The sequence below is a fragment of the Myripristis murdjan genome, chromosome 12 (assembly GCF_902150065.1).
Source record: "Myripristis murdjan chromosome 12, fMyrMur1.1, whole genome shotgun sequence".
In the NCBI taxonomy this organism is placed as follows: Eukaryota; Metazoa; Chordata; class Actinopteri; order Holocentriformes; family Holocentridae; genus Myripristis; species Myripristis murdjan.
Window position 1 is genome coordinate 4040275 of NC_043991.1, and position 17603 is coordinate 4057877.

Consider the following 17603-nt stretch of genomic DNA (forward strand, 5'->3'; position numbering starts at 1 on the left):
GAAACAATTTCCGTTTATAAAAACCACCGAGACGTGAGCGCTGGATCTGATAACACCTTCCTGATAGATCTGAGGCGATAAGGCTTCTCTGGCAGAGCGGGGGAAAGGGGAGATCTGTGTTCGACCTTTGATCTGAAGGAGGAAACAGAGAAAAAAAACAAAGTTCATCACGAATAGCTGCTGTCTGTTGACGTGTGAGGGTTTCTGGGGCTGATTTCCGTTTTTAAAGTGATACACTCGGGTAAAACGTTGGCACAAACACACACACACCAAGTTCCAGGGTATAGATTTTATTGAGATAAAAAGAACACGTTTAAACTGTCCTGTCACCATCTACTGTCAAATATATTAAACTGAAAATGCCGACATACAAAATAGATTGAACAAATAATACAAAACTCGAACTGAAAAACTGAAACGCTAAAATTAAACTTAAAGTGCAAAATTCAATGTAATGTGACATTAATAAAGGGCACGTTGTAAACAGAAGCAGTAGTGGAAGTGAGGGTGTGTTGCTGAGCGTGACAGTGGCATCGAAAATGGGACCCTCATGAACACACACACACACACACACACCCTGAAATGCACAGTGGTTGAGTGAAGTCCAATTTCATGCATTTATCATGCATCTGCCCCACATTAGTGCTCTGCCACTGTACAGCTTATCTAAATCTTGCATTAATTCTGCAGAGAATTGCTTTTTTCACATTCAGTTGTTACTTGTCATTGTCACTGTAGATTGTATCCTGTCAGTTGTACCTTCCAAGAGCTTAAAAACAAGGCAAAACGTTATTATTTCCCCTCCAAGTGTCACCTTTTAAAACCGCTCTGAAACTGTCTCTGCAGCTGGGAAAATCCTTCACGCCAAGAAGTGACAGTTTCAGAATGATTCACCTCGGTCGAGGCGTGAGGCGATTCACTTTCTAACCCCTGATGTCAGTTAAACGTTTCTCACATGTATATTTTGTTTTTCGCACTAATTTCTTAATGATTTTCTTCATGATCAACGGCGGCAGACGAGTGCAGAGGACTGTGTCGCTCGCTGAAGGTGATTCATGACAAACATCTGCGTTTTGAAATTAAAGACGCTGAACCACTGCACAGCTACAACGTGAAGTCAGACTGAGTGTGTGCTATGATTTGCTTCCCTTTTAAAAACTGTGCAATTCTCACACTTTAAGACTGCACATGATCAGAATAATCACTTTTCATATCTGTCAAGGTAAATCCAGACCTGCAGGAGCGTCAGTGCAAACAACAGGTTATTGGAAACAAAACAAAAAACAAAAAACCCTTCTACTCTTACGGAAGGTAATGCTTTTAGGCTGAAGTGGTGAAAAAAAAGCCACTGATATCACACAGAGAAGCTGTAAGATGATGATGGTTTTTATGACTAAGAACTCTCCCTTAACACACACACACACACACACACACACACACACACACACACACACACACATACACAATAAGAACCAACTAAAACCTTTACACATCATCAAATTATTTCTATAATGCATGTGAAACCAGAACATTGGAAATTTTGTAGGAATGTAGCATGGCTCCAAAAAACCAAACAATGAATCCTCAAAAGAACAATTAACATAAAAAGCCTTTGTGGCTCAATAGTGCCATCTAGTGACAAAAGTTTAGTACAATATTGAAAAAGAAAGAAAAAAAAAGGGACTGGATCCTGTTTGAGATCATGAAACTTCCAGTTTCCACAGACTAAGCTTGATGGAGAAGAAACAAAAATGCCACAACCCCCTATTCAATTATTTCCCCTTTCAGAATAAAAGCCTCCAGTGAGTTTAATATGAGTGTGATGTTCAGAAACACCTGGTTAAGTTGAAACTGAAGCTCAGCCAGAAAGTGAGAACTCATTCACAGAGTTTGTACATGTCGGCAGGTATGAAACACTACGACCACGACTACTACTAATGACAATAATAATAATAATCATAATAATAATAATAATGATAACTAATCATAGTCATCATCATGAATTCAGTACAAAAAAAATGAGTGAGTCTCAGTGGCTAAATGGCACCATCTTGAGGACAACAGTCATCACTACAATCTGAATCACCACAGCAAAAAAAAAAAAAAAAAAAAAACATCATGGACTGCTGTTTAAAAATATAAATCAATAGAGCATTTCAGTGGACCAGAAACAAAAATGCCTGTTTTTTGTTTGTTTGTTTGAATCTTCCTCCACATGCCAGTGCCCAAATGGAGTTCTCACTTTCTGTTAAAAAAAATAAGACAAAAAATAGACAGCACCCTCATGTTGCTCTCACCGAGGATCTTATGCTTAATGCAAAATATAAATAAATAAAAATAAATACATAAAATAATAATAATAATAAAATAAATTAAATGATTTTTTTTTTTTTTTAAATAAGTAGAGATGGAAAAAATGGTGTGCCAGATAATAAATCGAAAATACCAGAGAGAAAAGCTGTTAAACCAAACCAGTTTAGAAAAGAAAATCATTTGACAATGAAATAAAAATAAAAATAAATTACACCAGGTGCACCACTGTTCTGCTGCATCATATCGTCACTATGCAGCATGTAAAATTTACCATAAAACAACCTCCTCTCGCTCAGGAATGCATGTGACTGGCCTGATTCTGAAATGTTAAACTCTCTCGCGCCACATAAATGCTCTCTCCCATGCTCTGCTGAACTGCAAAATTTTCATGTAATTGGGAATTTTAAAGTCACAGGACGTGGACCAATAACGAAGCAGCTTGGAAAATCTCCACGGGACAGGAGTTTACAGCATCGTAAAGAGGCAGCTGCAGCAATATGTGTCCAGCATTAACTTCTATCCTTCAACATTTCCATTAAGAAATTAATAGATTAAAAAAAAATTCTTACATGTAAACAGGCACCCTATCTGTGCAATAAAAATATACTAAAATAAATATCCAGCATCATTCCAGTTCCACTTTATGATTTACCTCATCTCCTCTCTCTCTTAAAAAAATAAAATAAAATGAAATGAAAGTACTTGAGTTGATGGACAAATCAGTTTCCAATCTGGTGTTAATACACAACCTCATATTTCAGCCTCTGCTTTTGTTGAAACACACCAGAGGCTACAGACCAGGTGTGTTTTAAAACCTGAAGCCATGAGGTGGATTTGAGTTTGACTTTTGTTGTTCTAGTTGATGTTCAGTCGCCATGGAAGGCTCGTCTCTCCTGTCGTGTGATTGGATCAAAGAAGTGGAGAAATAAAACCCAACATGTGCACTAAGCGCTCACTACCAGGTCAGGAGGCTGTGGATTCACAAAACAGACGCTTCAGATTGGACATAAAGGCGCTGCAGCCGTTCACAGCAACAGTTTCATCACAGGCACTGCGTTGCCACCGGAACAAAAAAAAAAAAAAAAAAACAATAAAATAAAATCTTTGAAATCCAGGAGCCTGTGAGTGGCCTTCAGCCTCTCAGCAAAAGTCACTTTTTAGGTAATTTTTGGTAATTTCTTGCATTTTTGCATTTCTTACTAATGTTCTGGTAATATTTTTTTGCTACTTTGCTAATGGCCTTTTCCCTTTTTTTTTAAGAAATCAAGAATTTGCTCAGGTTTCAAAGGAGTTTACACGTCACTTTTTTTTTTGTTTAAATGCTTTTCCAGAAAATTAGTTAACAATTAGTAAAAAAAATTAAATAAAATAAAAAATAAATAAAAAAAAAAAATACACCAAAATTACCAAAAATTGCCCCAACCAAAAAAAAGAAAAAAGAAAAAAAATACAAAGAAAAAAATACAACATAAAAAATGTATTTAGTTCAGAGGGTAAAATAAAATCTTTCAAATGAAAAGCCCACCCACAGGGTCCTGAGTTTCAAAGGGTTTAAAATCATAAATAAATAAAAATTAAATTGAATTAAATAAATAAGATATATATGTTTTACCTGCACAACACAACAATGCCTGGTCTCACATCGCCGTGGTAAAAAGCAAAGATCAGTTTGTAAAGTCTCACTGATCCGACGCAGATCTCGCCCCGCAGTCGCTGCTGCTGATAAAAACTGCAAAAACAGAGTGCTTTAAGAAAGACTTTTTTAAACTGGGCAACAAGGCTCGTCCAAGCAGCACAATGAGAGTCTGCCATGACCACGCAGGCGCTGACACCACAGAGGAAGAATTTTAGTTTCACATTTGGGTACAAAGTGGCTGGAAGAGGCATCACCGCTGCAGGAGGAGGAGGAGGAGCAGGAGGGGTTCCCTTTTTTAAGAGGAAATCGTCTCGAACAGCAGTCCGCTCGAGCCGCACAGAAGAGTGACGGTGGTGTTTGTATTCATCCAGGTGTTCTGTCAAGAGTCCTCCAGGTGCATTGTGGGATAGCAGGCAAGTGTTTTCACCCAGGTGTGTTAGTAAAGTCTCAGGTGGAGAGGACGAGGAGCAGCGGTCAAGTTATTCAGAGTGTGTGGCTCTCATCGATAAATTCCAGTCATTTTCACTGCATTTATCAGAGCAGTTCAAACGGCTGGACACCATTTAAACCAAACGGGGTGTTACTCATCATGTAACATCTCAGCAGAGTATTTTTTTTTTATCTAATATTTCATAAGAAAAGAGGAACAATCTCCTGACGTAAGCAAAAGCTGGTTCACTGGGCCTTGGTCTGTAAGAAGTGTTGGCCCCGGGCTGACTTGTGGTTTAACAGGCAAACTGTTCATCTGAGGGTAAAAGTGACCCTCTGCTAAAAAAGTGGGTGTACGTGATCAACTTCCACGTCAATATGAGTGACGACTGTAAGTGGTGATGGTGGCTGGTGGTGGTCACATAAAAGGATGACAGAGCATGTCTGGACATAAATATACTGTATATGTAAAGGATGACAAACTTATAAGCTGACTAAAAGTAGTTGAGGCTCGCTCGTAACACACATGAACAGCTAAAAAGATGTTAACATCTCTTTAAAAGGTAAGTGAAACTGAGTTATAAATCAATTTTCATGATTTTTCACTGACAGACGGGCGAAAGTCAGAAGACTTCTGTGCCCAGGATCTTTGCAACAACCACGTTTCAAAGTAAATTTATTTTCTGAGAGTCAAATTTTACGACACTGGAAAGCGCGCTTCTGCCGTTTGGTTTCCCTTCACCAAAACTTTTCTTGAGTGAAGTAGATGGAGATGGAGGGGGCGTCTAAGTCAAAATTACTGTAGTTGAAAAGCAGTGTTTGCTTTAGCTGATCTTTGAAGTGTTATATCCACTTTTATCATCGTTCACGTACCAGAAAAGGTTTTCTTAAGGAGTTTAAAATATCTAAAAGCTGCTCGACAGATCCACGGCAGCTCCACGTCAGAGCTCGTGGAGCGCGACGACCTTAAACGTCGATGGCGACTCCGTGTTTGGTCGAGATCACATCCCGGGTTCCCGTCAGATACATGAGCACCGAGCACAGATGGGGCAGCGTCGCCGTGGTGCTCACGTACAGCCAATAGGGGATGGGCACCGTGTTGCCGAACGGGCACACCCACAGGCCGTGGCGCACGGCGTCTCGCACGTGGTGCGACGCCATGGCGATGAAGAGCATCCACGGCAACGAGCACCAGGCGTCTTTGAGACGTCCGATCCACATGAGGAAACGCAGCGACAGACAGAGGACGGGGATGAGGGAGGAGCAGTGGAGGGGAGGACGCTGAGGGAGAGACACAGCAGCCTGGAGGAGAGAGAGAGAGAGAGAGAGAGAGAGACAGACAGACAGAAACGAAGAGAAAGAAAGAGAGAAAATATGTTATTATAATAATTCATCCTATATGTGCTTATTTCTTGTACAGTGGTCCCTCGTTTATCGCGGGAGTCACATTCTAAAAAAAACCCGCAATAGGCGAAATCCGCAAAGTAGTCAGCTTTATTTTTTACAATTATTCTAGATGTTTTAAGGCTGTAAAACCCCTCACTACACACTTTATACACTTTTCTCAGACAGGCATTAACATTTTCTCTCTTCTCTCTTGTTTAAACTCTCAAAGTTCAAACCTTCGTAGAAAAATAAGTCCAGTAAAAAAATTTTTTTTAAAAAAAGCATGCAAAATTGCACTAAAAAAAAAAAATCTGTGAAACTGCGAGGCCACGAAAGGTGAACCGCGTTATAGCGAGGGACAGCTGTATATAAATACTTACATTAGGGCCACACGATATGGACAAAACTTCATAGCTTGATATTTACGTCAAATATCCAGTTAGCAATAACAAACACAATATGACTACAGTTTCACACGTATTTGAAATTTTAAGTTTTGCAACAGTCAAAGTTGAGCGTTCTTTAAAAACAGCATAATAACACCAAATGGACGTAGAAAATGCAGTTACTCCAGAGAGAATATTATTGATCAGAACAGACCGATCAGTGTCTCACACTAACCCTAACCTTAAATTTGATATCGTCCATATCGTTGCTTTTTGAGATATTAATGTCACGCATGTTCATATCTAGATAACGATACATCATTCAGCCCTAATTTATGAGTTATATGAAGTACATATATTGTAATCAATAGTTTTATTTAAATTTATCCATTTTTTTTATAACTCTACAGGCTGTGATTCTGGATATGAGTATTACTGAATTTCTTGTCCCATATGTCATTTCTGCTTTGGCAACACAAACGCCTATTCATCATGCCAATAAAACACTTTTTTCATTTGAATTTGAGAAACCGGTGCGTGTTCTCCAAGATTTCCTTGAGCGGAGTGCATGTTGGTAAAATTAGACGCAGCCCTGACTTCATTTCTCGCTCCAGAAATCCTGCTGCCAGCCGTCTGCAGCGGTGACGGGGGACGAGGCGACATGACGGACGTCGATTATAATCACAATACAGAGACGGGACATCACGGATGGAGGGGGCAGAAGAATGAACCGTGCAATCAGCCACATTTTATTCTAATGTGGTAATGCAATTTGCTGGATTATTATATATTATTTGCACTTTGTAATGATAGTTTTTTTTAAATTGTTGACATTTAAGCAAGCCAACGCCATCACTACAAAGATCTGTGGCTCTGAAATAAACATAAATCTCAACAACCACACTGAACTTTGTTCTGATCTAGACTTTGATCAGTTCCCTTTTTTTTAAAACCAACCCTCTGATCTGTCCAAGCAGCTCTCACTGTGCTCAAAGGGATCTGAGTAGCTTGAATATGCACTACAAATCCTAAAACATTACATTTTCAAAACCAGCGGACACACTTACAAGTCCAGATTAATCCTCACATCACACAAGTTAATCCAGCAGCAGCTCCTCTCCTGAAACACCCGTGTGGTGGATTGTGTCTCAAAGCCCAGCTGTAGCAGCCATGAGAGTCAGTTACACAGTTCAAGTTCATTCACTAATTATGTGTTCAATGCAATAATTTACATTTTTACAAAAGGAATATTTTGTTAGCCTGCATGAATAATATACATGAGAATATATGTCCTCTCTCTAATATATGACCTGTCTAATAGCTGCACAGCGGAACCAATATTCTTGTATTATGGTGGCGGCTGGGTTGTTATTATTGATGCGCCATGCGGAGGCAGAACACGTGAAGTTCAGTGGAGCACGAGGCTCTGAGCTGCACTGCTGTGTACTGTTGTTATGAAGATTTGAAGAAAGTGAAGACTTATATATAATAACTCTTTCTCTTCTTACTCTCCATGAGTTAACACGCCCGATGTGGTATGTTACATGTACACTTCTACATTAATGCTTAATTGGATAATCCAAGGTATATTTGTGTTTGTGACAGCTATTCTCCATATGAAAGCTGTTTATTGCATTGGACTTACTCATGTTTTTTCTGTATTTTATTTAATCTAGTTCACACAGCATGTTCACCATGGATGTGCAAAATAGATGCCTGTAAGCAAAAAGAAAGCCTGGTGTTTTTAACCGGAGGGGAGTTTTACCAGTGTAATCTAGCATACTGTCTCATTGGGCTTTTCCTCCAAAACTAACCAGCGATGATGCAGCCACCGTCCTGCTGTGTGAGGATGAAGCTCTCACCTTCAGCGACAGGGATCCAGCCATGTAGAAGTGGTCCAAGTCTATGAGCGACGCCAGAAGGCCAGCCAGTAGCACCTCGTACAGGTCGCTCTTTTTCCTCAGTCCGATCACAATCGCCCACGACCACAGCCCCACCAGGCCGTGCGTGGCGTTGTCCAGGACGGCCCGCAGCCACAGGTGGTGCTGGACGACCGAGAGCTGGAGGGCGTGGTCGGCCACCACGCAGAACACGCCCAGCCCCGCCGACGCCAGCAGAGAGGCGGAGCTGAACGTCTGCAGCAGGGCCTGAGCTTTCTCCGTCTCCACGGCCAGGCTGAGCGGGACGGGGACGCCCTCCGAGCCGAGGCCCACCCCCAACAGCGGGGACGAGGCCGGGGAGGAGTCGAGCTTGGAGTAGAAGCCTTGCATATTGACGGCTGGCTGGACGGGCGGGTCGCCACAGAGAGGTCAGCAAAATTCAGGCAAACTGGAAAACGAAACAGAGACAGACTGATACGACAGACTAGTGCCATGATAATTGAAAATGTTGAAAATGTTAGTGGAGGGCATTCCAAAAAAAAGTTAGGTCACCATTGGCTCTTCTTTCAGTCATCAGGTTTTTCAAAAGAAATAGGTATAACTGTATAAATCCATAGGCGGTTCTAGGGGGTGGCAGGGGGTGGCAGCTGCCCCCCTAGAAAAATACCTTGCCACCCTAGTTGCCACCCCAATGTCAGACAGTTTATTTATTTATTTTTTAATTGTGGCTGTTCGGAAACTCGCTGTTACGAGACTCAAATGTCCGAGTGCAAGTAAATGCAGCAAAAGATGACACTCCCACTATTTAAGGGGTTGATAAATAAATAAATAAATAAATATTTCTAATGCCACCTTTTGGTTTTCTATTCAATGCTTTACTCATGTACCACAATAATAGAATGTTTTTGAGTTAAAATATCCTCATTTGGGGGTTTTCCAAGCAAATACTGATATATGTGATCATTTGGTATTAAATCAGCATATATATTTCTGCCACCCCTTAAAGTCTCCATGCCACCCTCTTGCCACCCCATGAATATTTGTCTAGATCCGCCCCTGTATAAATCCAATGTAAAAAAAAAAAAAAAAAAAAAAAAGAAAAAAGAAAAAAAAAAGATCAAACAAGCTAAGAGAAACCACACTTCATTATTAAAATAAGTTATGCTGTATGGTGCAGTTTCAGCATCGTGCTTGCAAAACAGATGAAAATAAACCACTTGTCAATGTCAGCAGAGCAGCACAGATGGGACAGGAGTGCTGCACAATGATTAAAAAAAAAAAACAGCTATACTGCAACTAGAGCTGAGCTGATTTGTCAGTAAGTCAGGAAACAGGAAATTAATCCATTTTACTTTCAATAAACTGTTTAAGTAAGATTAAGTGTTTTAGCCTGGTCAAGTGAAAATGCCAAACGTTTGCTGACGACAGCATCACTAAGATCACTGAGACGCTAAGACATGCTTACTTTTCTCCATACATATCATTATAAAATTAATACTTTGGGGGTTTTTTTGGCTGCTGGTCAGACTGAGGGAGCAGATATGGACAAAATCGACATCATCCATATTTTTGACTGAACTCCTTGATATCAATATTGTGCCCATATTCTAAGTGTGACTATTGATGCTTTCACAAATAATTTACACGAGATTTTCAGTACACAATCATCAGTAATGTGATATGATCACCAAGCAGATGGAGGCAAAAAAAAACAAAAAAAAAAAAACAACAGCTACAATAATCTGCTCGATTCAGAAAACTGCATCTCCTCACTGCACTGCTGCCTTTAAAACCAGGGAAAGACAACTCTTTACCAGATCACAATATTACAATATCCAAAATCCCTGACGATATGTAGTCTCATGTCACAATATCAATATATTATCAATTTATCGCCCAGCTTTATAAGGAAGCAAACTGAAGATATCTTTTTGGGCTGTGCTAAGTTCACATCAGCGTATTTTTTAACACTTTTTAGACTAAATGATTTATCAGTTCAGCTACAAAATAATTAAAAGATTAATTCAAGAAAATAATCATTAGTTCCGAACCAAACTGCAATTTCTGTAAATGTCAGAGTCACAAGCGACTGCCATTTTGTACAATCGCACGAGTTCAGAGCTCTGGTGCCGAGTGACTCCTCCAGCCTCCGGGTCAGGCTGCTGTCAAGGAAACCAGGCGTTCAAATCTAAAGCCACACATCCGATTTTGTGAAAAGTAGAAATAAATAAATTACATGGATGAATATTTTTCTTTTTGCATATATCACAATTAATGCAAAAAAAAATTCGGATTGCCCTGCCCCCCCTCACATAATACTGGACAGCACTCTGTGTCAGATTTAGTTCTGAGTTACACTTAAAAGCAATGTGGTTCAAGTGCAAACACATCTTCAAGCAGCGACTCTTCGTGCAGGTGGCCTCCGGGAGCTAAGAAAATGAAAAGGCCATTTTGGCTGGATTTCACCACAGCACTGCAGCACCACAACAATCTATAATTACAGCTCAGTGCAATGTAATAAGGCATTTTCGGGCTTTGAAGAAGCAAACTGCACACATGAAACAAACTTAAAATACAGTTGTGCACGGAGGATTTGCTCCTGCAGCCTAATCCAGACACAGAAAGTGAAGGAGCAACATGGGCAAATATTAGAGCTGGGATGATATGCTTATTCCCCGATTTGATACCATCGTGACACTCATGATTGTCAGGTATTGCAATTCTACAAGTATTAATAATAATAACTTTATTTGTATAGCACTTTTCAAAACACACAGTTACAAAGTGCTTCACAATAAAATAAAATAAAATAAAATAACAACAACATAAAAATAATAAAATACAATAAAATTAAAAAAAAATACAAATAAAAATAGAAGTGAGGATAAAACAAAATGAAATTACAATAAAACCAGAAGGGGTCCCCATAAAATAGTAAAAGACCATAAAAGACAGAACCAGCAACTAAGAAAAGGCCAAACGGTAAAAGTGAGTTTTAAGAAGGGATTTAAAAGATGAAGGAGCAACATGGGCAAATATTAGAGCTGGGATGATATGCTTATTCCCCAATTTGATACCATTGTGACACTCATGATTGTCAGGGATTCAATATTACGATTTAGTGCGGTTTCTGTTTCTTGAATTCTAATGTAGTTTGTGGATGTAAGGTTTCCTGGGGCTGTGATTATCCCACAGGTCACCATTTGTCTTTTTATACCATGACACCAAGTTTTTAAAAAAATGCTCGGCCTGCAGTGAAATGGCTGCTATGGGGGCCAACATCATCACACTGGAATCAAATGTGGCTCATTGAATCCACAAGAGTCTCAGCTTTCCAGTCAAAGCCAACTGATGCAGCTCCAAGACTGTTTAGGCCCCAGTCTGCACACACACACCATTTTACAACAGGCCACAAGAACACATGTGGACTGCAGGGTTTGGGGCCCAAACTGCATGGGATTAGCAGAAGGTGGGCGTGTCTGCAAAGGGGAGAGAACCCACTTTCATTCACACAGCTGGAGGTCAGAGGTCAAGGGAGCCCCATGACAATAACCATACCAGATTTTCCCTCAACAAAAATCCAGCCAAACTCTGGTGCAATATTTTGACCCATGGTCGCTTTTTTTTTTTTGCCCACCTCGACAAAAAAATATCTCTTGTCTCAGTGGTGATGCATCAGTCCTGGGTATAAAAATGGCTCGTCTTCACTCAGCATCCCGCCTGTAAGGGCTTCATTTGAAACCCATGTTGTCTTCTGACCCCCCGGGGGACACAGAGGCTATAAATGGGCTCTTTCTGTCATGCAACTGGGAGAAATGTAGGGCAGAGTCAAACTGGGGAAGAAAAAAAACAAACAAAAACCTATCAGTGCCTCTTATCTTGTGCAGTCTGGTGCCTTTGAGAAGAAGAAAAAAAAATCTGATAAAGCTCATATGAGATGTGATTTAATTTCCTGCTGGCTGCTCTGTGTCAGGCTCTGTGACAGTTAGCTTAGCCGGGTAGCGACCTCAGTTAACATCGCATCCTTACACCAAGACAGATAGTTACCGCACTTTTCATCATCTGATCCTTTGTTGTGGGTTATACCGACTTTAAAATAAAAACACACACTTGTTATTTGAGGTTATATCGCCCCGACCCGCCGCCAGCTGCTAGCTAAGCGGCTAGCTGGCAGCGGGAGCCGCAGCTTCGTGTAGGCGGACGGCAGCTGTCACGTTCACCGCCGAGAAATGCGAGATGTGCCGCTCTGGCCTCGGAAGGAGCAAAAAAAACATGTCCTCCAGCTGTTTACCGACAATTACCTGAAATATTTTCGTAAATGAAGGGTAAACTGTGCAGAGATGGAGCGGTACTCACCCCATCGTACGGCGCTAGGGATCCAGACGCCACAGTTGTCCCTTCTTCTGTTCTCCCTGGATGCGGTGTGGTGAGCGCTCGCCGGCGCTGTGCTGCCACCCGCAGGCCAACGGCGGAACAACAGCTTGGCGTTTCACTAATGACTGGATCCGGTAGATTAGCAGAAAAAAAAAAAAAAAATCAAAATTCTCTCTGTTATTCCTGTTGGCTGCTTTAAAATTGCGTACATAAAATTAAATTTCATAACAATAATAATAACGTACATAACAATGTGCGCCAATGTGATATTTTATTTCCACCACCACCACCACCACCAAGTCTCGATAATAACTCAAATTCTGTCTTCATCACGCCTGCTGCATCACACCCGTCTTAGTCCAGTCATTTTATGAAAAAACCTAGGACAAATTGCAAGAGAAGCAAACTCAACTGATTTTGTATCCTCAGTTTGTCCTGAGTGAGGGGAAAAAAAGTCCCAAGGAATCCCATTGGTGGAAAGTTTTGAAAATCACCTATTTATGACCACATATTACCAAAAAACACTGTTTTTAGCACACGGGGGAAAGGGATCAAAATTTTACTTTCAGATATCACTATAAAAATTCACAAGATGATTACACACACAAAGACAAGAAAAAAAGTCAATTACAAGTTCTTTGAATTATTCTGTTTTCTCATGCATATCACACATTATCTGATTTGATATGCGCTAATAAGGAATATGAGGAATAAATGCCAGAACAGATATTTAAACAGTGGATTAAAAGGTTACTATATATATATTAACCTTTTAATTGACTGTTATATAGTAACCTTTTAATTCAAGGTTATCTATCAAGGTTAGCTATCTGTTTCTGGTTTATTGGCGTGTGTGTAGCCCAGTAAAGTGCTTGCCTATTCTATTGAGTGTTTGATTAAAACCTGTACCATCACCCCCTGTAGGACTCATGATCACTATTTAAGCAATACTACTAACCAAGGAATAACAAATAGAAATTATAATGGAGAATAATTCATAAACAGACAGGCCTTCTAGTGACTAATCCATAATAAATGGAAAATTCACTTTAAGACACAATATTAAAAATAGCTGCCATAGCTTAGGTGATGAAAAGTTGACACTTGAAATGTGTAGTGTCATGGGATCCTAAAAATAAATAAATAAAATGAAATAAAATAAAATATTAATTTTAAGCCAAGGAGCTAAAACGAGTACAAGTGTCTATTAAATTGCAACCAGTTAAAGTAGAAAAGTGACTTGTACTAAAAAACTAAATTAGTCATTTACACATATAACTAAAATCTGTTATATAACAATTAAGTTCTTTGTCACGACAAATAAGACTAGTCATGAATTTATAAGTGACCGGAGCAGACTGTGACTGCAGCCTCCACTAGAGGGCGCTGTGGTGCAAAACGTCATTCTACAACATTTGTCCAGTGACCAACTCAGTTTTACTGCTCACATTTTTTCTTCTATTATAATTATAATGAATACAGAAGCAAAGCTTTATCCATTCTTGGAAGAAAACTTTATTCAGCTTATAAAACAATCACTCTGTTGGCACATTTTGGTTCAGTTTCACCCAAACAATCAGTTAAACCCACATATATCATCACTGTGGAGGAAAAACATGATCACTCTCCCTATTGATTGATTATAACAATAATAATTACATGATCACAATGAAAATGTTTTATTTATTTAACCAGGAAAGGCTCGTTGAGATTAAAAATCTCTTTTACAGTAGTCTCCTGGCCAAAGCAGGCAGCAACACCCATAACAAGGCTGCAGACACACAAGATCATATAATAAATCACAATAAACATAGGAAATAAATCACAGAATCACAGATTATCAAAAAGTATTCATCAGCCATCATCACAAGTCATTAACATTATGGATCACAGAGAGGCATTATGAACCAATCATTAAATATTGAGAACAAGATAAACATATTCACATATAATCAGTGAGCCTATAAACATATTGGCTCCATTAATTCCCATTCAGTGAAAGAGAAACACCATGAAATAATACAGCAACAATACAAATACGCAGCAAAGATAAGACATAGATAAATCACTCAATATTAATGCAGTCTTCATGTGTCAGTCAGACATTGTGTGTGTGTGTGTGTGTGTGTGTGTGTAGGCGGTGGCATCTCAGGGCTTCAGGCACATTCAATTCATTCATTTTTTTCTGGCTTTGCTGCAAATGAACAGAGTTTCTGGTTCAAGTTGCCAAGAATTTTGGTCTTCAAACATGTTAAAGCAACATCACAACACATGTGTTTTGTGCCACTATCATTTTTCAAAATAAGAGCACATGTCCCGAGATGTTAAAGCTACATTCGGTGAGGTGCGGAAACACGGCGGTGAGGAGTTCTGAGCGTGAAAGGTTTAAAGACGAAAACAGAGCAGAGCCGTCATGCAGATCAGGCATAAAGGGCCCTTTCCTCTACACAGGGGCCCCACAGCCCCATCAGTTTATCGATTTATTTGTTTGAAAGCTCAGTTAACCCTTTGACGCTTCAGAAAATTCAACCCATCTCTTTCAACAACACAGTCAAGTCGATATGGATATTTCAGGCTGCTTTCTGGTTTATTATTACTTCAAATCGATCAATTTGTTAGCCAATCCCAAGTAATGAGAAACTGCATGTCGGCTCTCGGAAATAACACATAATGCAGAATTACATGAAGCAGAAAATAGAAATGCAGCAAATAGACAGCAGACAGGTTTAGCATTTCCTTCCCAAAACAAAGTATTTGCATTGTTGATTCTGCGTAATTTATCATAATTTATCGTGAGTCATTGATTTATCAGTTTATCATAGAGCTGTCTTATTTTGCTCATTACACATAGTTGTTTGTTAGTTTTCAAAAATGATATTTGGATTTTAAGTCCCCATGAAATGACCTCACGTGACCTCTACTTCCTTTAAAACAGAGACATCATCCTGCTCTAGTGGCTGTAAATTCACATTTCACTTCATCCAGTAACACTTTTCACAAATCTTCAAACATCCTCTCTCATCCACCTCACCCCTTCAAAATAAAACCGTATTTCTCTCCCAAACTGAGATCCTGTTGGCTGGCACTTGTGCATGATCCTTTCGCTGCACCGTGTCCCGACCAAACTCCCTGTTTCAACAGGAAATAAATCAAATCAAGACAGTGAAGAGTCCATTTCATGGGGTCTTTAAAAATATGTTTGTTTGTTTTTTTTCCCCCTTCTCTCCCTGGAAAACACCTTGCGGGGCCACATCTGTGTATTAGAGCTCACACAGCTCAGCAGCGGCTCCCTCAGAGGAAAATCCCAGTCCAGGATGGAGCGGCTGGGTGAATATGGTGTGGACTCGGTGGAGCAGAGTCATGTATTCTGAGACGCTGTAGAAAGACAGGACGCCCGCTCTGTGGTCCAGGTACACCCCGACTCTGGAGGACACGCGGCCCAGGAGGGACGTCTCCTCATTGTTATGCCTGAATGTGTAACCGGCGCTGGAACAATTCAGAGCCCAGGACTTGTCGTTGTATCCGAATTCACTGTCATCGCCTGATCTGCTAATATCTTCATACGCCGCTGCTACGGTTACTTCTCGCCCTTTCCACTTCACCTCCCAGTAACAACGTCCGTTCAGACCCTCTCTGCTCAGCACCTGCCGGCTTTCACTGAATCGATCGTAATAACTACACAACAACTGTTCGTTTTTCATTGATTGTGCTTTTCTGTCTTCCTTAGATAATAGCAGATATATGTTTGCTGTGTCAGAATCCAGTGTGACTTGACATGAATATTTTAAGAATTTCCCTCGGGTCGTAGGCTCTGGCTGCGGCAGTAAAACATCCACTTCGGTCACCGTGAGCAGGATCTTGGACCCTTCCTCGCTGAAAACGACCTGTAATTTATCTCTCACTTCAGACACGGCCGCGGTCACAACCTCAAAGTAGGTCAGAGGTCGGATATTGAGGCTGGCTGAATCTGCAGGCTCCCTGATGCACGACAGCGAGGGGTATCTGTGCAGAAATTGGCTGCGCTCCTCTGTGTGCGAGAGCTGCTCCAGCTCGCCGTCTTTCCTCCTCAGCTCAGCGATCTCCTTCTCCAGCTCCTCCTGAAGTTTTTCAGCCCGACTCACTTCGGCCTCCTGCTGCGATCTGATCTGCTGCTTCACATCGGAGCCTTTTTTCTCGATGAAACTGATCACCTCTGCGAAGATCTGCTCGCTGTCCTCCACCGCTTTGTCAGCAGAGAGATTGATGGCCTCCACCTCCTGCTGGAGCACCTTCACGTCTCTCTCTCTGTCATGGATTCTCTGCTGGATTTTCTGCCGAGTCACCCCGAGCTCCTTCTTCCTCTCGGCCCACTCTGCTGCGGCCGAGACCGTGTCGTGGCCTTTGTGTTCGTCCATGGAGCAGAGATAGCAGATGCACTGCTGGTCGGTGCGGCAGAAGATCTTCATCACCTCGTCGTGACGAGAGCAGACGTTCTCCCGAAGCTGCACGGTGGCTTCCACCAGCTTGTGCTTCTTCAGCGGAGCCGCGTCGTAGTGAGGCTGGAGGTGGTGCTCGCAGTAGGAGGCCAGACACACCAGGCAGGACTTGAGGGCTTTCAGCTTCGTGTCGGAGCAGACGTCGCAGGCCACGTCTCCGGGTCCGGCGTGGCACAGATCATCGGGAGCGGCGGCTTGCAGCTCCGTCTTCCTCAGTTCCTCCACCAACTCTGCCAGCATGGTGTTCTTCACCAGCATGGGCCTCGGTGAGAAGGTCTGTCGGCACTGGGGGCAGCTGTGGCTCTCCTGTTCCTCCCCTTCATCCCAGTAGTCTTTAATGCAGCCCATGCAGTAGCTGTGGCCGCAGGGGATCGCCACCGGATCCTTGAGCAGATCCAGACAGATGGAGCAGCGGAACTTGTCCCTCTGAATCCCTCGCTGCTGCTGCTGCTGCGCCATCTTCACCTGCCACCTTCAGTCTTCAGATAGATAGATAGATAGATAGATAGATACTTTATTCATCCCGCAGGAAATTCACAGTTTTTCAGCAGTATCCACAGATTACAGATTAAATAAAATAAAAAATGTATGGTTTTTAAAATTTTATTATTATTATTATTTGGTCATTCTTTATATGGATCTCATGTAATTTTTTGTTATTAAAGTCTAGCTAATTATTTGCTGTATTTTTTTTTTTTTTTTGCTCATTATTATTTTTTCTCAG

At 41.0% G+C, this 17603-nt stretch overlaps 2 protein-coding genes across 7 annotated transcripts in view; both read right to left on the reverse strand.

The window, feature by feature from the left end:
* Positions 1–275: 275 nt before the first annotated feature.
* tmem267 (transmembrane protein 267) lies at positions 276–12481 on the reverse strand. Of its 3 annotated transcripts, XM_030064801.1 has the most exons (5): positions 12387–12427; positions 11668–11863; positions 8013–8478; positions 3926–5680; positions 276–3284 (listed from the first exon to the last, which is right to left on the reverse strand). In XM_030064801.1, exons 3-4 carry the CDS (start codon positions 8418–8420, stop codon positions 5345–5347), a joined length of 744 nt encoding a protein of 247 aa, XP_029920661.1. In that variant the 5' UTR covers positions 8421–8478; positions 11668–11863; positions 12387–12427; the 3' UTR covers positions 276–3284; positions 3926–5344. The 3 variants fall into 3 exon arrangements, with proteins under 3 accessions (XP_029920661.1, XP_029920660.1, XP_029920662.1); XM_030064800.1 differs by lacking the exon at positions 11668–11863 and having other exon boundaries at positions 12387–12481; XM_030064802.1 differs by lacking the exon at positions 12387–12427 and having other exon boundaries at positions 11668–12071.
* Positions 12482–13902: 1421 nt separating this feature from the next.
* LOC115369326 (tripartite motif-containing protein 16-like) overlaps positions 13903–17603 on the reverse strand; it is a 32143-nt gene continuing 28442 nt past the window's right edge. For all 4 annotated transcript variants that reach the window (XM_030065912.1, XM_030065910.1, XM_030065911.1 and 1 more), the window contains one exon: positions 13903–17358. In XM_030065912.1, coding sequence (XP_029921772.1) covers positions 15665–17338 — 1674 coding nt within the window. In that variant the 5' untranslated portion in view covers positions 17339–17358 and the 3' untranslated portion in view covers positions 13903–15664. The remainder of the gene's footprint in view (positions 17359–17603) is intronic.